Genomic DNA, 17985 nt, shown 5'->3' with positions numbered 1-17985 from the left:
ATCCATCCAATAGTATGGATATAGATAATAGTCTGTGTGCATGTGTCTGTGGGTAAGATGTATTTCTACATTTACTGTATGGTGCAGCTGTACAAATTGAGCTATTAAATGTGTTTCCTCATCATTACATGCAGTGTATAGTGATTATGGATATGATACAGCTGCTGACCTGATCATCCAAATCAAAATTGTAACAGTTCCCTTTCATATCTTTATCAATAGAGGCCTGGATAGCCGCTTTTTCCTAATGACTTGTTTCTCAGTACTGTTATTTACAACCTAATTGGACTCGGTTCTGGGCTTGTAAGGCCCTTAGTCGCTATGTGTATTCACCTGGTAAAGGTGAAACTTAATGTCTCATTAAAACTGACATTTAGAGGGTTTGGCCACCTCACAAAAGAAAGGGAATATTTGCTCTCAGAACTAGCACTTCTTCTAGCAGTTCAGAACTCGTATGTAAATTTTGTCATTTCAACTCTGCAGTGACACAGTTACAAGAAATACATTTGTAGCTTCTAAACATAAAAATTAAAGTTGAAGTTCCTCTTTGCGTATTTAAAAAGAAATAAAACATTGTTGAGTACATCATTGAAACCCTACATTATGAAATGTTTTCTTGCAAAGTATTAATATCTTAGTCACATACTGCATTGTATTTATCACTAGCAACATCTACTATACCAGATGATTGTACAGTCAAAAAATTAATGAATAAAATGCTACCAAACATATGTCATGGATGGAAATCTGCTGGATATCAGACAAAGCAACAGTATCACCTGGCCTGAATGATGATAGATCTCAGCCGAGATACAGAGAAAATTGCAGCAGTGATTAATGAAGGTGTGCGTCAGGCATTTGTACTGATGTTCTGTCGCTGGTGCTGCCTACGCCCTCAGGTACACCTGGTAATTATTTCTCCCATCCGCCGCTCTATTGTTCTCAGGTATCCTGTGGCTTCTGCCCCTCTGGGGATTATTATGTTGTGATATTTAGACAATGTTAACTCTTGTTCAACATGGACCCCCTACTGGTCTAAATGTTAGTTACATTTTGTAATGATGCTCACCTTCAAATGTTCTTTACAACTTTGGTGGCAAGTAAAACATCTCATGTCCTTCCTGTTGTTAGTAAGACCCTGGAGGTATTATTAATCATTTTTGGAGTATCTCTTTGATGGTCCTTGTCTGTCAGATGTGAATGATTTGTGGATTTAGCTAGGCTGATGTTGGACCACACTTAATCCTTTATTGCCAATTCATCTCTATCTAGGAAATTTGTCAACATTATGGCTCACCTTTCTGTTGTACACATTGACAGAAGTGTTGTCACTTAATTGTAAAGTTATTGCTGTTTAAGCCACCAGAAAGCAACAAATAAATCACAGTGGCATAATGAGTGGGAAATGATAGGAAATGAGTGTCATTATGGAAACTTTTTAATGTGAAAGGAGCAGATGCTGTAGCTTTCCCTTTTAGATTACCAATGTGTCACTTAAAGGCCTACTTCATCGATTGTCAATGAAATTGTTGGAAATATCATATGTTTGTTAGTGGATTTCTTTGGTACTGAAGATAACCTCTTACATTAAGAGTAAGCATAAGCATTAACTTTTCTTTTTTCTTTTTGCTGTTCAGGTGCATATAGTACAAGTGCAGCTACCTATCCCACCAACAGTCCAGCTACCAACACGCAAGCTTATGCAGCACAACAGGTAAGGTTGCCAGTAATCTATACTCATTTTTAGCCAACATAAATAAGAAGGGTTGTATGGCTAATGTCAACCAATTCTTATGATCTTCAGAAAACAGCCAAAAGCACTGAACCAGGGAAAACCGTCCAACTGACCATCCATTTCTCACACTCAAGTGTAATGTGCAGTGACAAACTACCAGCATATTGAGCTCAAATTGAGCCAACTTTTACTCGGGGGTCTGACCTGTAGCTCGGGAATGATTCAAGCCCAGTGACCTTGTCTGTTCTTGAACGTCCTTTCCCTTTGTTAAAGTCAGCGGATGATGATGGCCCTGGGTGCAAGCGTCCCTCTCTAGTCACAACTGCTAATTTGTTGGGACAAAATGAGCAAATTGAACACAAATTGGAGACATTCTGGGCAATTCCGTGACCTCTGCCCATGGAAAAACTAGCAAGTTCGGTGACCCTGGCGTTTGAGAACAGTTGCCACCATTGTCGGTGTTAGACGGCCCGGGGCAAGGTGTGCTATGGACACCAGGCATCCAGCTGAGGGCACGCCGAGTTCACCTCAACAACTTCTCTCTTCTGAAATGAAATTTGGGAACTTGCCAAAGATTCTTTCTCCTTACAGCCCCTTCTAAAGGGCAACACTAATGTGGTCTTTTAAGGTTGTTTCTATAAAATTAGGATGCTAAAGGCTGTATACCCCAGAAAGTCAAATTTTCAAAAAGCAATGAAACTAGAAAACATTTGCAGCCATAAACATGTGAATATTAAATTGAATGCTTCTAAATTGCAAACAGTGTGTTATTGAGGTTAATTAAAATAATTGCAGTTTTAAAACTCATTGAAGGTACTTCTAAATGTCAGAGAGTTTGAGAAGAATACTAAAAATTTGACATTTTCACATCAGCTTTGGTCATGGAAGATCATACTGTGGCAGAAAATAAGAGATCAAAGTGCCATCCCTGCACAAATTACCCCCAAAAAGTGCTGTTGGCTATTCCCCGCCAAGCACGTCTACAATTTCCGGACTCCCAGCAGGTGTGGGATGACCTCTGACCTCTCCAGAAAGGACAGAGGTCATCAAGGTATAAATCTGTGTGCTGCTGACAGGAGCGCTCAAAGGCCTCACATCAAAGCCGTGATAGAAACACGTCCCCCACAGAACTGTAATCCCTCACATGTCCAGGTAGACCCTGCATGTGCAACCTGAGCTTGTGGGGAAGAAGTTGAAAAGAAGTTGACTTTTATATTGAGAGGTTAGACTTGTAGACTGCAGGCTCGGATGTCATCCTGTAAATGTTATCATGGAACAGCGTGATATCTGTGATACTACTGGTATTAAGTGTTGGACCTTTGAACATACATTTTGTATAGTTGCTGTTGAACACACTTTCAGCATATTGAAGTATGCGTATATATTTTGCATTTCTCAACGAACATTTTTGAATGTTGTGTTTACCAGTATATATTTGTGTGAGGCCGCCATTGTTGATATTTTTGTTTTCCATTTTCCTTGAGGCTGCTGTTGTGTTGCAGGCAGTGGGGAAACAATCCCAGAGTGGTCAGGTACGACCTGTCCTCTTCACAGCATGACTCAAGCTTGAAAAGAAACAATAATGTATTTTCCTTTCCCTAATAATGGGGTGTTGGAAAATGTTAATAAAAGTATCTATATTTGTATCTATATTTGAAATCTGAAAGAACATTCAAGGATGAACATGAATTTTGTACATGGTCATGAAAGTGATTCTACTTCGCACCAAAATTACTTTCCTAAAAGAATTAAAACATACATCAATATACATTGTTTATATTCTGCCTTGCAATTGATGTAGAGCTTTAATTGAATCGAAGTATTGCGAATGCTAATGATGAAGCACCACTAACCATCATCACACCCCACTTATATATGCAGCACAAAGATTACTAATCAGAAAATACATTATGGCCATCTTTATGTGGCTATGATTGCTTAATTGCTATCAATGATTAATGGTGGCCTAACACAAATAAAACACTAATTGCAAGAATGCTTCATAGATATGCATAACATCAGTAAGTAGTTGTTGTTGTCATGTTTACTTGTTATGTCTCCAGACCTGCAATGCTTTTTATAACTGCTCAGCTATTCAGCTACTGTACTGATGCAGGGCTCTAGCCAGCACCCGGTTTTTCTGTCTTTGTGGTGTGTGATGGAAAAATTTCTAAAGCAATCAGTCAAAACTGACCAAAATCTTTGGTAAAAATATTATCTAATATTTCCACTCACAACCTTATGATTTCCCTCTCAAAATGTGGGAAATTGTGGGTTTTTTTTAATGTCTATGAGTTGCCTCTCAAAATGTGGGAAATAGTGTTTGTAAAGGCTAAATTTGCCCACGGAACAACCCCCCCTAGATTGTGAGCACCCTCCCCTCCCGCCAGGTCCAGTCATGAACCTGGGTTGACGGAAAAAATTTTTGAGCTGTCTAGAGCCCTGCTTACATGGTTTGCCATAACGTAACAATTACATTGATGTTTTTTGTTTTTTTTTTAATTTTTCCGACAGGAATACACGTATCCCCCCCAGTTTGGGCAGGCTGGCACCTATGCGCACCAGTACTACACCACCCCTCAGGGGTACTCCCCCTTCAACACATCCAGCACCACCACCCTGACTGCACCCAGCACCACAACCACATATCAGCTGCAGCCAATGCCTGATCTCCCCACAACCGGAGGTAAGAACTTACAGTGTTTACTATGTGAGCAGCACATCGGCAGAACGTACTGAACCTGCGCAAAATCCATATTGTATAATTTATTGTGCATAGCACTTCCGTTGAACTTCTCATATTAGGTCGCATTTGCGTATATATAAATTATAAGGTTAACATCTCGCCTGTAGTTTCCAAATGTTATGTCAGGAAAGATATCATCTGCAACAGGCCAAATTTTGATGCAACGTTGACTAAAAACCCCACAAAAAAACGGTTTCGGGCAGGCGCAGTACATTCTGCCAACGTGCTTATTAGGTGAGCTATTATCAGTTGCCGCTGTGCTTTATTGTTGCATATGGGGACATACCTTGCATGTAAAAACCCTCAATAGACAGGCCCTCACCAGACATCAAATCTGACAGAGTAACCTTTGACCTTTTGCGATGCTACCAACTCTCCCATATCGTGTCAGGCTGGCGATGAGTTTGCGTGCGTGACACTCCGGACTAAAAAAAATCTGGCATGTCCAGTACCCAGTGTTTACTGTCCTAAGGGGCACAGAGAATCATCATCATTTGCAGTAGAAACCTCAGAGATGAAAGGTTTCTTGACGTCAGTGTCCTTGTTTGAAGGCTGTTGGAGGTTTGCACCCAGTAATATTTTTCTAGGATTACCCAATGTTTAGTATCCGTAGGCGAATATTTGGGCTGGGCCTTGAGGATTAGGACAGAAAATAGTTCTAATGTTTTTATCAAGATCTTGGAGTTATGGGGATATATGCTAACAACATTGAGTTTCTTATGACAGTGCATCAATTGCGAAAAAATTAAGGCTGTTCTATCATATTTTCTTACTTTGGCAATTGGCAAGGACTTTTTACAATAACAAAAAAAATCCATAACAGTAGTTGAATCCCTTTCCAACCTCCCCACTTGTCACAGAGCATTCCAATGGGGATTTGTGTTCCTTCTTATGTATGACCAAAACTCCATCATTCTTATTTGACAAGACTTTTGGCTCTGAAGACTCCTTGCATTCCCAAGACGGTCCTGCATTGTTCTGGGTAAAGGAAGCATGAGAGATCTGTTGCATGATAGGCTGAAGTGAGTGACAGATTCCCAGCTGCACATTCAGTGATTAGCATCACGGTAAACAGAAAGTGGTGACAGATTTGTCGCAGCAGATTCCAACCGCCAACCAGGTTTTGTGTTGGTGTAAAAAGTCTGTTCGGCTGTAAGACAATGATCTTAGATGTGTACTTATTAAGCAGTACTGAACAACAAGACTCTACATGGCAGATGAGTGTGATTTCTAAAGATATTCAATATAAGTAATTTTTCTGATTAAAAAAGTGTTGATTCTGCAGGAATTTTTTCCATTTGTTTCCTGCCTACAACATAAAATGATTTATGGATGAAACACAATTTTAGTCAAATTTTATACAAATTTTGTTGAAGACAAATCTTTCTGAGGACTTTTTTACTGAGGACTACTCGCACAGAAAATGTATTTATGGTTTTCTTGAGCAGAGAGAAAGGGTTTTGAGCTACTAGCAAAAAAACAACAACAATAATGTCATACAAATCTTCTTCAGTGGCAATGACAGAGATGGACACCTACAGGGTAACCTTGACAGCATTCCAAAACTTGATTTACACTGTTTTTGCCTGTTCCAGACAATGAAGTCAGCCCCTTTCCAAACACTGATCTCAAACCCACATTGACAATAGATGTGAACAGAGAGCACAGAGCGGGGTCAAAATCTTCCTCCAGTCGTAGTAAATAAGGGCAGGTGAAAACAGCCCTCCCCACTGTCTGATAATGATCTAGAGGTAACTAACCAGACTTCACTTTTTTTAAATCCTCACAGTAGTGCACGAAGACGTTACGAAAGTGAAAAGCACGCCGAGCAGATCGAAGTCACGACGGAAACAACCCAGCCCACCTCCAGAAAACGATCTAGAGGTACGTTTATCTTACATCTTTATCTTGTGGTGGCACACAGTTTGCTCCGACTTGTTTGCTGACTTTGCTGTTTTAATTTTCGTTTATACATATTGGAAACAAAGGCACAAAGAGAGAGGTCACTTTTCCTTCTCCCTGCTGAAATAACCTTTTTGGTACCAAATTTGTATTGGTTGCAAGGTTAGGCAGAAGAGAGAGGGTTAATCAATGAATTAGTTGCGTCAAAGACTTGTTTCCATAGTTTGTGTATGTCCTGGTGTGTCATTGCTAATTGTACATCCCTCCTCCCTACAGAGAGTTTTCGTGTGGGACCTGGATGAGACCATCATCGTGTTCCATTCCCTCCTGACCGGCTCGTATGCGCAGAGATTCGGAAAGGTAGGAATTGTAAGTCCACCCAACAGCAACACATCTTTTTTTCTAAGCTCGTAGAACCAAGTAGACTGATAATTGTTGTTAAAAGATCCCTTCTGTTTCCTTTTAGTTTTGCCAAGTCAAAAAATATACAAAAGAAAACTGTGATACTGGAAATAAGTTGACTCCATTTAAAAGGCTCTGTTGTAAAAGTACTCACAGTTCTTGGTTGAACATTTCTCAGTGACTTCCCAGAGATACCTGTATCCCCATGTTCAGTGCGATTAGAAGATTTCCTGCTTACTAAAAATGTTTATTGGGGAATTCTTATTATTGTGGCCTCTCCTTTGAGCAGAAATTTTTAAGATTTAGCTGTGTCTGGGCTGACCTTTTCCTTAGACCTTTTCATAGATTTGTTATCATGCAAAAGTCCAAAAGGTTGTTAAATGACTGCTTGCAGCATTGCCTCTAGCCAACAGGGATTTCCTACTATCTCTCTGGTGCTATTGTCTCAGAATTTGCATCTCTTTGCTAGAAGAAGGGTCAGATTGAAAAATTATGTGGCCCACTTCCGAAGGAACTCAGATATGATCTATTGCTTACGGCGAGGAGCATAGACAGATAACATCACAATTATGTCGTTGGCAACTTTTGTCTGAGATAGAAAACTGTGTAAGACTGTGATTAGGAAATATTGTCAAAAGCCTCAAGTTGTATAATCTACAAACCAGCAAGCACTACAAGAGCATCGTTCAAATAGAATTATTTCACATTTACTCTGTATTGCAGTCCAAATTTTTATTAATATTATTGTAATTTAATACCGTATTCTCATTCTTTTCAAAACTTATGCTTAAACTATATTAATAACAGTTAGTTCATTGAGATACCCTTTAGCCCCCTTAACAACAGTTGAATGAATCATCAAAGTATTAATGATGAGTTTCAGAAAAATTTGAAAACACTCAGAAGCTGTAAGTAACTAAAATGAGAAATGTTGCCAAGTTCTCAGCGTCCCCAGAAAAACCTTCAGTGTGTGTAGTTTATGGCGTGGCTACCCTCAAGGCTTGTCTCAATGCCAAGACCTGCTTGTCCCTGCCTCATACGAGCCATCTGTGCCAATCTGTTGACCCCGGGCGACCCCGCGCTCCCTGGTATGGCCGCCCCTCCTCCTGCCAAGAGAGCCCCACATGGGCGGAATTCCGAGGGAGATTTGGCAACAGTTGCTCTTTGTGTTCAGCAGGGCGGGAAATGCATGGGCACAGTCAGGACGGACCTCCGCACACACTGGTGCTGCTGTATATAGGCAATGCCTGCCCAGAAAAAATGCAGCTGAACTTCAGCTATTTTTGTTCATCAGCTGATGGATTGTTCTAGACACTTCTTGGGTCTGAGTACAAATTCTTTGCGGTTGATATCTTTCGTGAAAGAACAAAATTTTGGCAGAAAGCTGCTATCTAAATAACTTTGATACAATTATGTACCATTTGGTAGTAATTATTATTTTGTAAGGACTACTGACAGGTTGTTTGGGGTTGATTTAATCCTTCTGCTATTTAGTTCCACATATCAAAATCTGTGGGAAAAGCTACGTATTTGAAACAAAGCGATTACTGAAAAATGTAGCAAATCAGTTTTTCCAGCATCATTGTTTTCTTTATACTAGTATATCAGTATATCAAACAGGTAAAATTGTGTAAAGTATTATTGACTTATAAGGATTTTGTTGAGTTTTATTTTTTTACAATTTTCATTATTTTTTTTATATGAATATCACAATCAATTACATTGTTAAAGGCTTGTGGGCCTTAATGCATGTTGCCAAATTAGCTGGGATCTCTGAGACAGGTTGCCAGTACTCCCCTTATCTTCCTGTCAACAGCAGTAGACTTGATTTATGTGGCATCTTAGATAGCCAGAAGTGTAGTAGCTACTGTATTGTAGGTCTGGAGACCACAAACTTTTCCTACTGTTCCTCGGACATGGAACTAGACAAGCAACATCCCAAATTCTATTGGATTGTAAGATAAAGCTAGCTCTCTCATTCTAGCTAGCTCAGGGAAAAATATTATTGAAAGGAAAAGCAGGTTGTGTTTTGTTTGGGTATCGGGTTTGACAACCAAAACCTCTATTAGGTGGTGGTAGAAACACATTGGGGGTATTGGGAGCTGGTGACAGTGAGTAAGTAAGGCAGAGACCTCCCTGGCAGCTTGTGTTTCAGGAAGATGGAGATGTTGGATATCAAATAAGCTCAGCTGCTGATTGGCACTTTGTATACAAATTGTACAACAGCAGTAGCACTGGGGTATATATTGTACAAACAAGACCCAACTGGACTGTATCAGTCATGTTTGGGTGATTGTAACTTGATGGTACGTACTGCATGTTATCCCAGTGTTTTGGATGCCTGTGTAAGTGCCAGTATGATGAATTGGTCATAAAAGTGTTTGAGAATGATTGGTACATGCCCATGCATTCATTAGGCATAATTCATCATCGGTGTCTAGCTTTGTCAGGATTGATTTTGTGCTGACAGGACACTGGCTCACTACACCAAGAAAAATACTACTTCTCTGCCATCTAAAATACTACTGTACACCATGAAAAATACTTACGGATCAGTTACTGTAGTCCCTGACCATTCTAAACTACAAGGCTATATGAAATACAGGTGTATATGGAGGAGTTATTGCAAACTACTGTCTACCTTTTTAACAGCTCTCTCTACTCTGTGCAAGTATTTTTGTGTTTGTTGTGAAGATACAACAGCCTCATAGTACCTGCAGTGTATTTAAGAAGGTGTTGACTATTTTGACCCAGTATTGACATGAACATGTAGATGGAATTTAAAAATCCCATTAATACCAGTACTGTGGAGGTAGCTCCATGTATTACATGGTGTCTACAATGTATACAATGTACATTGTACATCCCCAAACAAGTGGCACACTGGATAGTGTTTCTGTGAGTTACTTGTGTTTCACCCCCATACGATCGATTGCCTCCCAAGTATTTCTATGAGTTTCTAGTATTTCATCCCTGCCAGTGAAACTGTTTGTTGCAGATGCTGGAGTGTCAGGTTGTAAGACAACTGTCCAACTGTAATGGTGACATCCTAGTAGATTGTGTTTCTGGGAGTTGATAGGGTTTCAGCGGCTTCAGGGTCAGTTGCCTCTGCAGATTGTATCTCAGAAATAACAGGGAAACAGTTACTGTTTTGGACACAGTACGAATGGAATAGGGGAATATTTTATGTGAAAATACTTGCCTGTTTTCAAAGGACACAGATGAAATCTTTTTGCACAAACTTTGGAATGAGTGAGGACTGAAACAGGACTCCACAACAGATGTGGGTCATACAGCAATAATGTATTATCTAGATTTCTAATGTTAGAATTGTTAGAACCCTGCTTAGTTGGCCAAGCCTTTTATAGGAGTAATTGTGGTTTTATCTGTGGTTTATGTAGCTTGGTGGGGTTAACTGTTCATGGAAGGAAAACATCCTCAAATCTCTGTAGGAACTGGAACTAAGCTGATTCTCTCCTGACAAATTAGGATCCCACCTAACCCACCTAATACCATACATCAAGATGGTTTGGGGGCACCATAGCCAAGACTCATCCAACTTGGCCCAGTCCTGTGGAGGATAGATAAATGGCTTTTGGAAAGCCGACTCCCCTGACAGAGCTACTGCCGTGTAGACATGTCTGACTGTAACAAGTAACTGATTGAACTTGTCCATGATGAGGGACAGAGGCTAAGGGAGGTGGTGTCAACAGCATTCCCCACAAGCCTGCCTGTAGCTGTTGTACTTCAACCCTTTAATGTACATGTACATTTAAGATAAAAGTGGTGGGGAAATGTGCAGTTATTCTCCCAACAGAATTTTGAATGACCTTTACCTGTGACAGAAACTAGATCATACAAGATAGCTATATATATTTCAAACCCATTTCTACATGTAAATGTATCGTTTTGATTAAAAGAAATGTTTCTAAACTGTCTTTGGCCAGATTTTCATAATGTTCTGCAATAATACAAGTAAACAGGACAACAGGTTTGGTTTGCAGGATGGGAGAGCCACAGTTATGTCAGGGATGTGCAGGGATCTGTCTACACTTTGATCCAGGTCAGTTGTTGGGATGGCAGGGAATGCCATATCTACATGCCTTAGCAGTGGCCCATAGCAGACAGTCATGATGACAAAATATCTCTGCAGAAAACTTTCTTTGTCTCCGAATTGTTGGTTTACGGAAAGGTCAGGCAAAGCTTTTCTAACACGTGGACCTTCTTAGTGCAACTTAGAATTGCAATCCTGGAAGAGTCATAAGATCACAATCTGCACATTCTTCGTAAGGTACAAGTTCGCTGTGGCATCCTTATAGTCATTTCCCTCTTACAAGGGCCAGCAGACATCTGCTCACAATTTCAACTTTTTTGGTACACATGTGTCTAAAGAATAGACACTGTCTGTGAAGGTGTTGCACCTTGCCCAGTCTTCTTTCTTACGTTCTCTAGAAGTACTGTCATGGCATATTAACAACTGCTTTGGCTATTTCACCTTAGATACCAAATGGAGAACACATGGATGACCATAAAAGTTAATGAAAGGCAGCATTATAGTCTATTCCTACTCCTAGTCACATAAAAAGGAACAACAAAAGTCACCATAATTTTTTATATGATGAAATGAAAAACAACAGAACCAGAATGGTTTGCTTGCTTTCCTGGAATCATGGATCCTTTGTCTTGCTATGGACATGAGACAGATAAATGAAGACAATTGCAACAGGTAAGGTTTTATTTTGAATCTATCCTGTATGTAGAGACCACTGCAACCTTTAGAGGTCTCTTGATAAGTGTCTGTCCTGACATTCCATGGAAGGTCCCCTGGGCCCACATTGCAGCCCTGTCAGGTTTATACCACAGCCTGCTGCCTCCCCAATGAGCCTTATCTTCTACTGGCAATCTTTTAATTAAATTTTTGGTAGGGTCAGAGGAGCATGTTGTTCTTACCTTTATGACACTGTGATTATTGCCTCAGGCAGAATTTTGGCAACTGTAGAAATTTTGACCAAGTCTGTCATTTGTTGGAAAGCTTTGCCAATTTGTTGGAAAGCTGCGCCAATTTACTATGTACTAGGTTATACAAACAGAGAGAGAGAGAGAGAGGGATCCATACACATTTGGCAATGTCAAGGATTTGTATCGCTAAACAGTTTGATCGCCTAAACAAGGGGAACATTTTACTAGAAACAGTATGTTTATTTTGTTACTGTCCTGGCAAATTTGCACTCAATGCTGCCAACAGATGCAAAGTCTCACATATAAATGAAACAAGGAGTCTACTTCACAGCCCAACTTTTTATCTAAATTGCCATCTAGATGGAGTGACTGAAAAGTATGCTAATGAGCAAGGGTCCCTCTATGCAAATGAGGGTGGTGTCTGGGTGGGCGGGGCCAGTGTGTGATTGACAGGTTGAACAGGTGGGAGTTTACAAGGTGGCAGGACCTTTAGCTGGCATGGTAAGATAAACAGTGGCAGTGACAGGCTGTTTGATGGTTATTACACTGCTGATTGGCTGCCAAATCAGAACAAGATGGTAGGCAGGGCTTATGGGTCAAACTGGGATTGATGCAATTAGACATCTTCCTCAGCCAAGAGGGAAATGTTTTTACTCGCTATGAAAAATAATCAACAGTGAAGAACAAAGTCCTTTTTGTCTAAATTGCACTACTCTCTTTTTCACTTGTGTTTTGCATCAAGCATTGTATCTTGAATCCTAAACAATGATAATAATTGAGTGCCTAGCTGTAAGTTGCGATGTTCCACTCAATGTGCAGTTAGAACATGTTCTAATGATAATAAATAAGGGAGGGCCTCTTGCCAGGAAATTGACCAAGGATATCTGAAACACTTCACTCTGCAGAAAAGCAGTGCCCTCCCATTACCCCTGATATCAGGCAGGGTGGAAGTAGAGGGACCAAGTTGATAACTTGAAATGCAGTACAACTGATTCAGATCTGCAGAAGGCTTTTGAAGCTTTTTGGATGTTGATACCACTTGTGCTACTTTTAGTATTACCAGAATATTGCTTTTGTAATTATGTGATAATAAATGAAGAATTCATTATCATCTAAAAGAAATCTTGAGAATTTGTTTTTGGTACATGTACTTGCTGAGGCTAGTTTTGCTTTTATCCAGTGACTGAGTGAGAAAGATTGGATCAAATCTGTGGCAAGGCAGGTAAGGATCAGATCAGATGAGTTAGAAAGTTCCCTGGATGTGCTGACTGATACGGATGTGATTGTCTAGGGAAATGGTAGAAACACAGGCAGAAGGAAAGGCAGATTCAGCCAAGGTCAAGGCCAATAGGCAGACCTCAGAGGGGGAAGACATTCCAAAAGAATTACGGAGATGGGGGAGGCTCTGCAGCAAAAACAGCATGTGTTTGTGTTTGGGCTAGAACAGCTCAGGCCCCCATATTGCAGCCCTGGATTTATCGCTAAGTAGGACCTAAGCCATCTCCAAAGCACTTGAACGTGCCTTACGTCCACAATTTGCTCCGAAATTTGTTGAACTATGCGGCAACAAATCCCTTAATTTTTAAAAAGGGCTGCCGTGCCAAAATTGTGATAGATAAGAAGTTTGAGAGATTATCTTGTGAGCCAGGCACTCTCTACCCCATAATTCATGAATGTGACTCACCAGTGTTGAATAATATCAAGTGAGTCTCAACAGTCATCAGGTTTTCACTTCTGTATGGCTGCCTTTACTAAAATTGAATGGTTGCAGTACAGTGAGTAGAATGTAATAATGGTGCATTAAGTGTAGACCGTAATTTGCCATTTTTATTCTAAGTAATGCGTTGTAGCTACCCAAAATTTATCATAAAACCTAATGGGGAGGCCTTACAGCACATAGCTGGCTCTCAAAATTGAGGGTAGAGCATTGTCTGAAATCTGGACTCAACCAAGCAGGCTCTCTTTTTGTGCTTGGAGGTAAAAAGAATTAAAGTTTAACATTTTCTATCCTTTAAAAGAAATGTGAAACAGTGTGGATGTCCACTACAGATCATTCTGGCCGCCTTCAAAGATCAGAGGAAAGTGTAGTGTCTGTAGGAAGATCAAGTGCTGTGCTGTGTGTTATTGCAGGGATCTGGATGTCTTACTCTCTCCTAGTGAGGATTTTCACATAAAACAGTAGAAGGGCGATGGTTTATTTTCAAGCTGTGTAGGAATAGGTCAAGTTTGGTGGTAGATTAGAAAGGATTCTCGCTGCTGTGTGACTTTGGCACTGGAGCAGGCCAAGGGTTCACTCATGAGAACATTTGTCTAAGTGGTGTTTAGAGGGAGATCATAAGGAGTCAATGAACGTTTGGTTGAATAGAAGTGTACATGTAATGCTGGGCAGGTACAATACACTTTGGTCACTATGGAAGTGTTGGTTTTGTGCAAGATGATGTTAGCAATGTTGTCAGCTTCTTTAAGAGGCTAGACATAGAGAAGTGAAGTGACATTAAAATGCATTACAGAAACAGAGGTAAATTAACTAGGGAAGTTTGTGCTTTCCTGAAAAGTGCACTAAGTGGCAGTGGCAATGGCCTGGACCACATACAAGGGAAACAAGCATGCACATTTCTTCTAGGATTTCAACATTGTATCTGACCGAAACTACAAAGGGCTAATAAGCCTCCTGAAGACTTATCTCAGACAGAAAGGATCTGGCCAGTGAGACCACTTTGAGTTCTGATCTGTTGACTGGTGACTGATAGACGCCAGGCTGGTACATGCGGGGGAGGGGGGCCGTGTACCTGCATTGCTGGGCAGTGTCATAGGTTTGGACCATACCGGAGGCAGATAAGGAGGAGTTAGTGGCTTTGACCTCGGCATTAGCTGGGAGGAACAGACATGCAGCAAGAATTCGGTTAGTTTAATGATGTGAGGTAATGGGGGAAGAATGACTGATTGAAAGTCATCAGTTGGCATAGCAGTAACTGACCGTGGCCTGATCATGGAATTGTTGTTTACAAGTTAGAACTCTTGCCTGGCTCTGCTGTACTTGTGTAGTTCATGAATATCGATAGATTAACATGCTTTTCAACAGTTTTAATTTTACTGACCCATTGTTAGCTGTGGTTTCCATGTAACTTACCAGGGCCCAAGATGGAATTGAAATTGAAAGATGAAAAAAAATTTCATGTTGTGGTATCAAGATTATTATTAAGGAAATTTTATTGAGTGACAATCATGACTAACATTTTGACAAAGCATGTCAAGTGTGTAAAGGAATATCAAAGAATGTGTCAATGCTTGCGGATCAGCCAGTCTGGTTTCCTGTAGCTAGGCAAACCAACTGAAGTAGACTCTTGAACCTGTCAGACAAATTCTTTACACCTTGCAATTTGGATTAAAAACTTCCAGAAACTTCAAAAAGCCTGTTGACAGCCCCTTACACTTCCCGCCATGCATCACATTTGCCATTTCAAATTCCTGTTGCAATTGCCTTAGGTCTGCATCCAAGCACGGCCACTTAGATATACCAACTCCTGCTTAATTCCTGCCCCAATATTTGCTCCTCTTGATCTGGTGACATGAAATGAGCTCAGCTGATGAGGCTGTGCTTGCTCAGTAGGGATGTGCTTCCGGCCGCTTCCAAGCCAGAACTGAGCAATTATTTGGTCACTGCGGAGTATATATGGCAGCCCACTTCCCTGCTACATTTGAGTGCAGGTGTCATTGATTTATTGGTCTTAATCCACAAATTGTTTCTTCTTGTCAGTTTAAGTGTGACTGAGCTTTCTGCACAGTTAATGCAATTGGAAGGAATCAAGTCTTTGAACATATTGTTTGCCTTGTTGGAATTTATCTTGCTGGCTCATCATTATACTTATCTCCTAATTTTGTAAGGCCTTGTAGTCCGGGCATTAAAATTTATACCATGCCAGTGGCAAGCAGATTTCATTAGGCATGAAATATCGTGATTGTTAGATGGTCCCCTGAGGGAAAAAAACCTCAACAAACTAAACAGACTTCATCTCCAGCAGATCTGACAGGCCCCAACACTTATCTAAACCTAACCACTCACAGTTGGCCCAAAATCTGATGGCAGTTTGTCTCTGCAAGCAGTGATCAAAGCCTTGTTCCACAGTTGGCATGGTGACGGACAGGGAGGAAGGTCTTCTTGTCCAGTAGAGCTTATCTTGTTCCTATGGCTTGCAGGCATTCACCTGTGAGGGGGCTGCCAAGTATGTTGGCCACGATAAGGCAGGGCCCACCAAAGTGGAAAATATTTTCATGGGCGTGCGCTTAGAGCTATACAAGCAGCGATCAATCAGTGGTTTTCTTCTCAGCGTTGTCATTTATGAATTAGAAAATCATGTTGGTATTTTGAAGAGGTGATAAAATATCAACATGAGGATTTTGGCGTGATGTTTTGTAAGGATATCTAGTTGAGCAGCCTCTGGTTTAGGTTAGCCTGGGTGTGGAGCTGAGAGACAAACTGAAAGTTGTGGGGTTATCTCCAAAGCCTCTTTATTGACTACAAATTTTAGATTAACCTCATGACATCTTTAGTACTCAGATTAATTCTAAAAGGATTAGGAATGATATTGTGGGTCAATGGGGTAGGTCCTTCTCACACTCTAGCCCCCTAGATCTGGTAGAATAAGCACTTTAAATGTCATAAATACTTCATAGGTCTAATTTTCTCACACGCTTTACAGATGTTTAATACTATCCATCTGTTAGTTGGCTCATGTTTGGAGCGAATTTGTATCAGGAACAGTTTGGAATTTCCATCTGATTTTGCTGATGATGATATGCTAGCCATACCAGTAATGTAAGACTGTCTGTCTTGGGCTGGAACTTTTGGCACTGTCAGTAGGTCCCTTTTGGTTAGCTGTGGACTGTGCTTAAAAATCATAAAAACTCATAATGTCATGTGGATAAATGCAGGATTTTGTATAGAATGTCAGTTATGACAACATATTGAACTGCATAACTATGTGTAGAAAATCATATTACAATGTATATAACCACACTACTGGATAGACATGATTAATTTTGACTTCAAATATAATGTTTTTTATTTTACACCTGTCTGTTGCATATAGAAATGTCAAAACAAATGATGAGACTGTATTTGCCTCATGCAGTAAAATGAAGTCCAAGTTCATGGTATTCGTCTCAAGGCAGTAATATGATTGATTGACATAACTATTTTCAATCTTCATAATCCAGGTGTTTATCAAAATGCCCCCAACTTCAATTTTCCGAAATTATGCCCCGCAGTAAGCTTTAATTAGTTAATCATCCAAGATTATTGGCAATTATTGCTCTTTGTTGGTTAATCAGGACCAGATTAAGGCCATGTGGTAGTGATTAGGCAGCCAATATCCCCACCTAGCTCCCACAGTCCCACCTGCCCCTGCCTTCAGCCAAACTCCAAATCCCAGACAAGATCTGATAAGACAGACAGGTTATTTGTGTAGGCAGCAGTACAGGAGTGGCTACCAGACAAGACAGGAGGCCAGAATATTACTACATTGTCTAAAAATAGTAAAATTAGATGCTCCCTAACTGGCAACAAGATAAGACAAAATGATTGATATACAATTTCATTGACAACTAGTTTTGTTAGGTCTTAACATACCTTGATATTAAAAGGCAAATTCAGGTTATTTGTATAGGCAGCAGTACAGGAGTGGCTACTACCAGACAATACATTAGGCCAGAATATTACTAGTACTACATTGTCTAGAATTGGATGTTCTCTAAGTCTAACTGGCAACAAGTATCTGTCTTGATGGGCACAAGTCTTGGAGAGATCATCGTAATTGGTGACACAATACTTTATTTTTCCTGATAGACAAAAGATTGATACACAGTTTCATTAACACAATAAAATAAATATACCTTAATATTGAAAGGCAAATCCAGGCATTTTTATTTCCATACTTTGAGGTATGCCAATACTTCATTATAAGCAATGTCAGAATGTACAGTAAAGAATACATGTATGCAGATGTTTTTCCTTTGGCCAGACATGTCTGATTTGAGTATTACCTTTGAGAACTTCAAGTTGAAGTCCAGTTGATCCCAGAAATCCAGCCATGTGCATGTAAGACACAGAGTGCCCTGACGTGGATTATCTGTGGGAGAGTCCACAGCTTACACATGCCAGGCAACAGTCAAGAGGGCCTGCAAGCCCTTTTTCGTAAGGCGTAATCAGGCCGTTTTAGACTTCGTAATTCGTAGGCAGCCT

The 17985-nt window shown here is 40.3% G+C and overlaps 1 protein-coding gene across 27 annotated transcripts in view; it reads left to right on the top strand.

Moving 5' to 3' along the window:
- Positions 1–17985, top strand: part of LOC109480899 (eyes absent homolog 1-like) — a 120042-nt gene that overhangs the window by 78538 nt on the left and 23519 nt on the right. For 21 of the 27 annotated variants that reach the window (XM_019783237.1, XM_019783250.1, XM_019783247.1 and 18 more), the window contains 5 exons: positions 1638–1714; positions 3220–3267; positions 4250–4421; positions 6271–6365; positions 6660–6752. In XM_019783237.1, the coding sequence (XP_019638796.1) occupies positions 1638–1714; positions 3220–3267; positions 4250–4421; positions 6271–6365; positions 6660–6752 (485 nt within the window). The remainder of the gene's footprint in view (positions 1–1637; positions 1715–3219; positions 3268–4249; positions 4422–6270; positions 6366–6659; positions 6753–17985) is intronic. The other 6 variants (XM_019783254.1, XM_019783263.1, XM_019783251.1 and 3 more) reach the window with 4 other exon arrangements.

The sequence above is a fragment of the Branchiostoma belcheri genome, unplaced genomic scaffold, assembly GCF_001625305.1.
Source record: "Branchiostoma belcheri isolate BF01 breed outbred unplaced genomic scaffold, Haploidv18h27 scaffold53, whole genome shotgun sequence".
Lineage (NCBI taxonomy): Eukaryota > Metazoa > Chordata > Leptocardii > Amphioxiformes > Branchiostomatidae > Branchiostoma > Branchiostoma belcheri.
The sequence above is the reverse complement of the archived record's forward strand: the minus strand, read 5'-3'. Positions and strand labels throughout refer to the sequence as shown.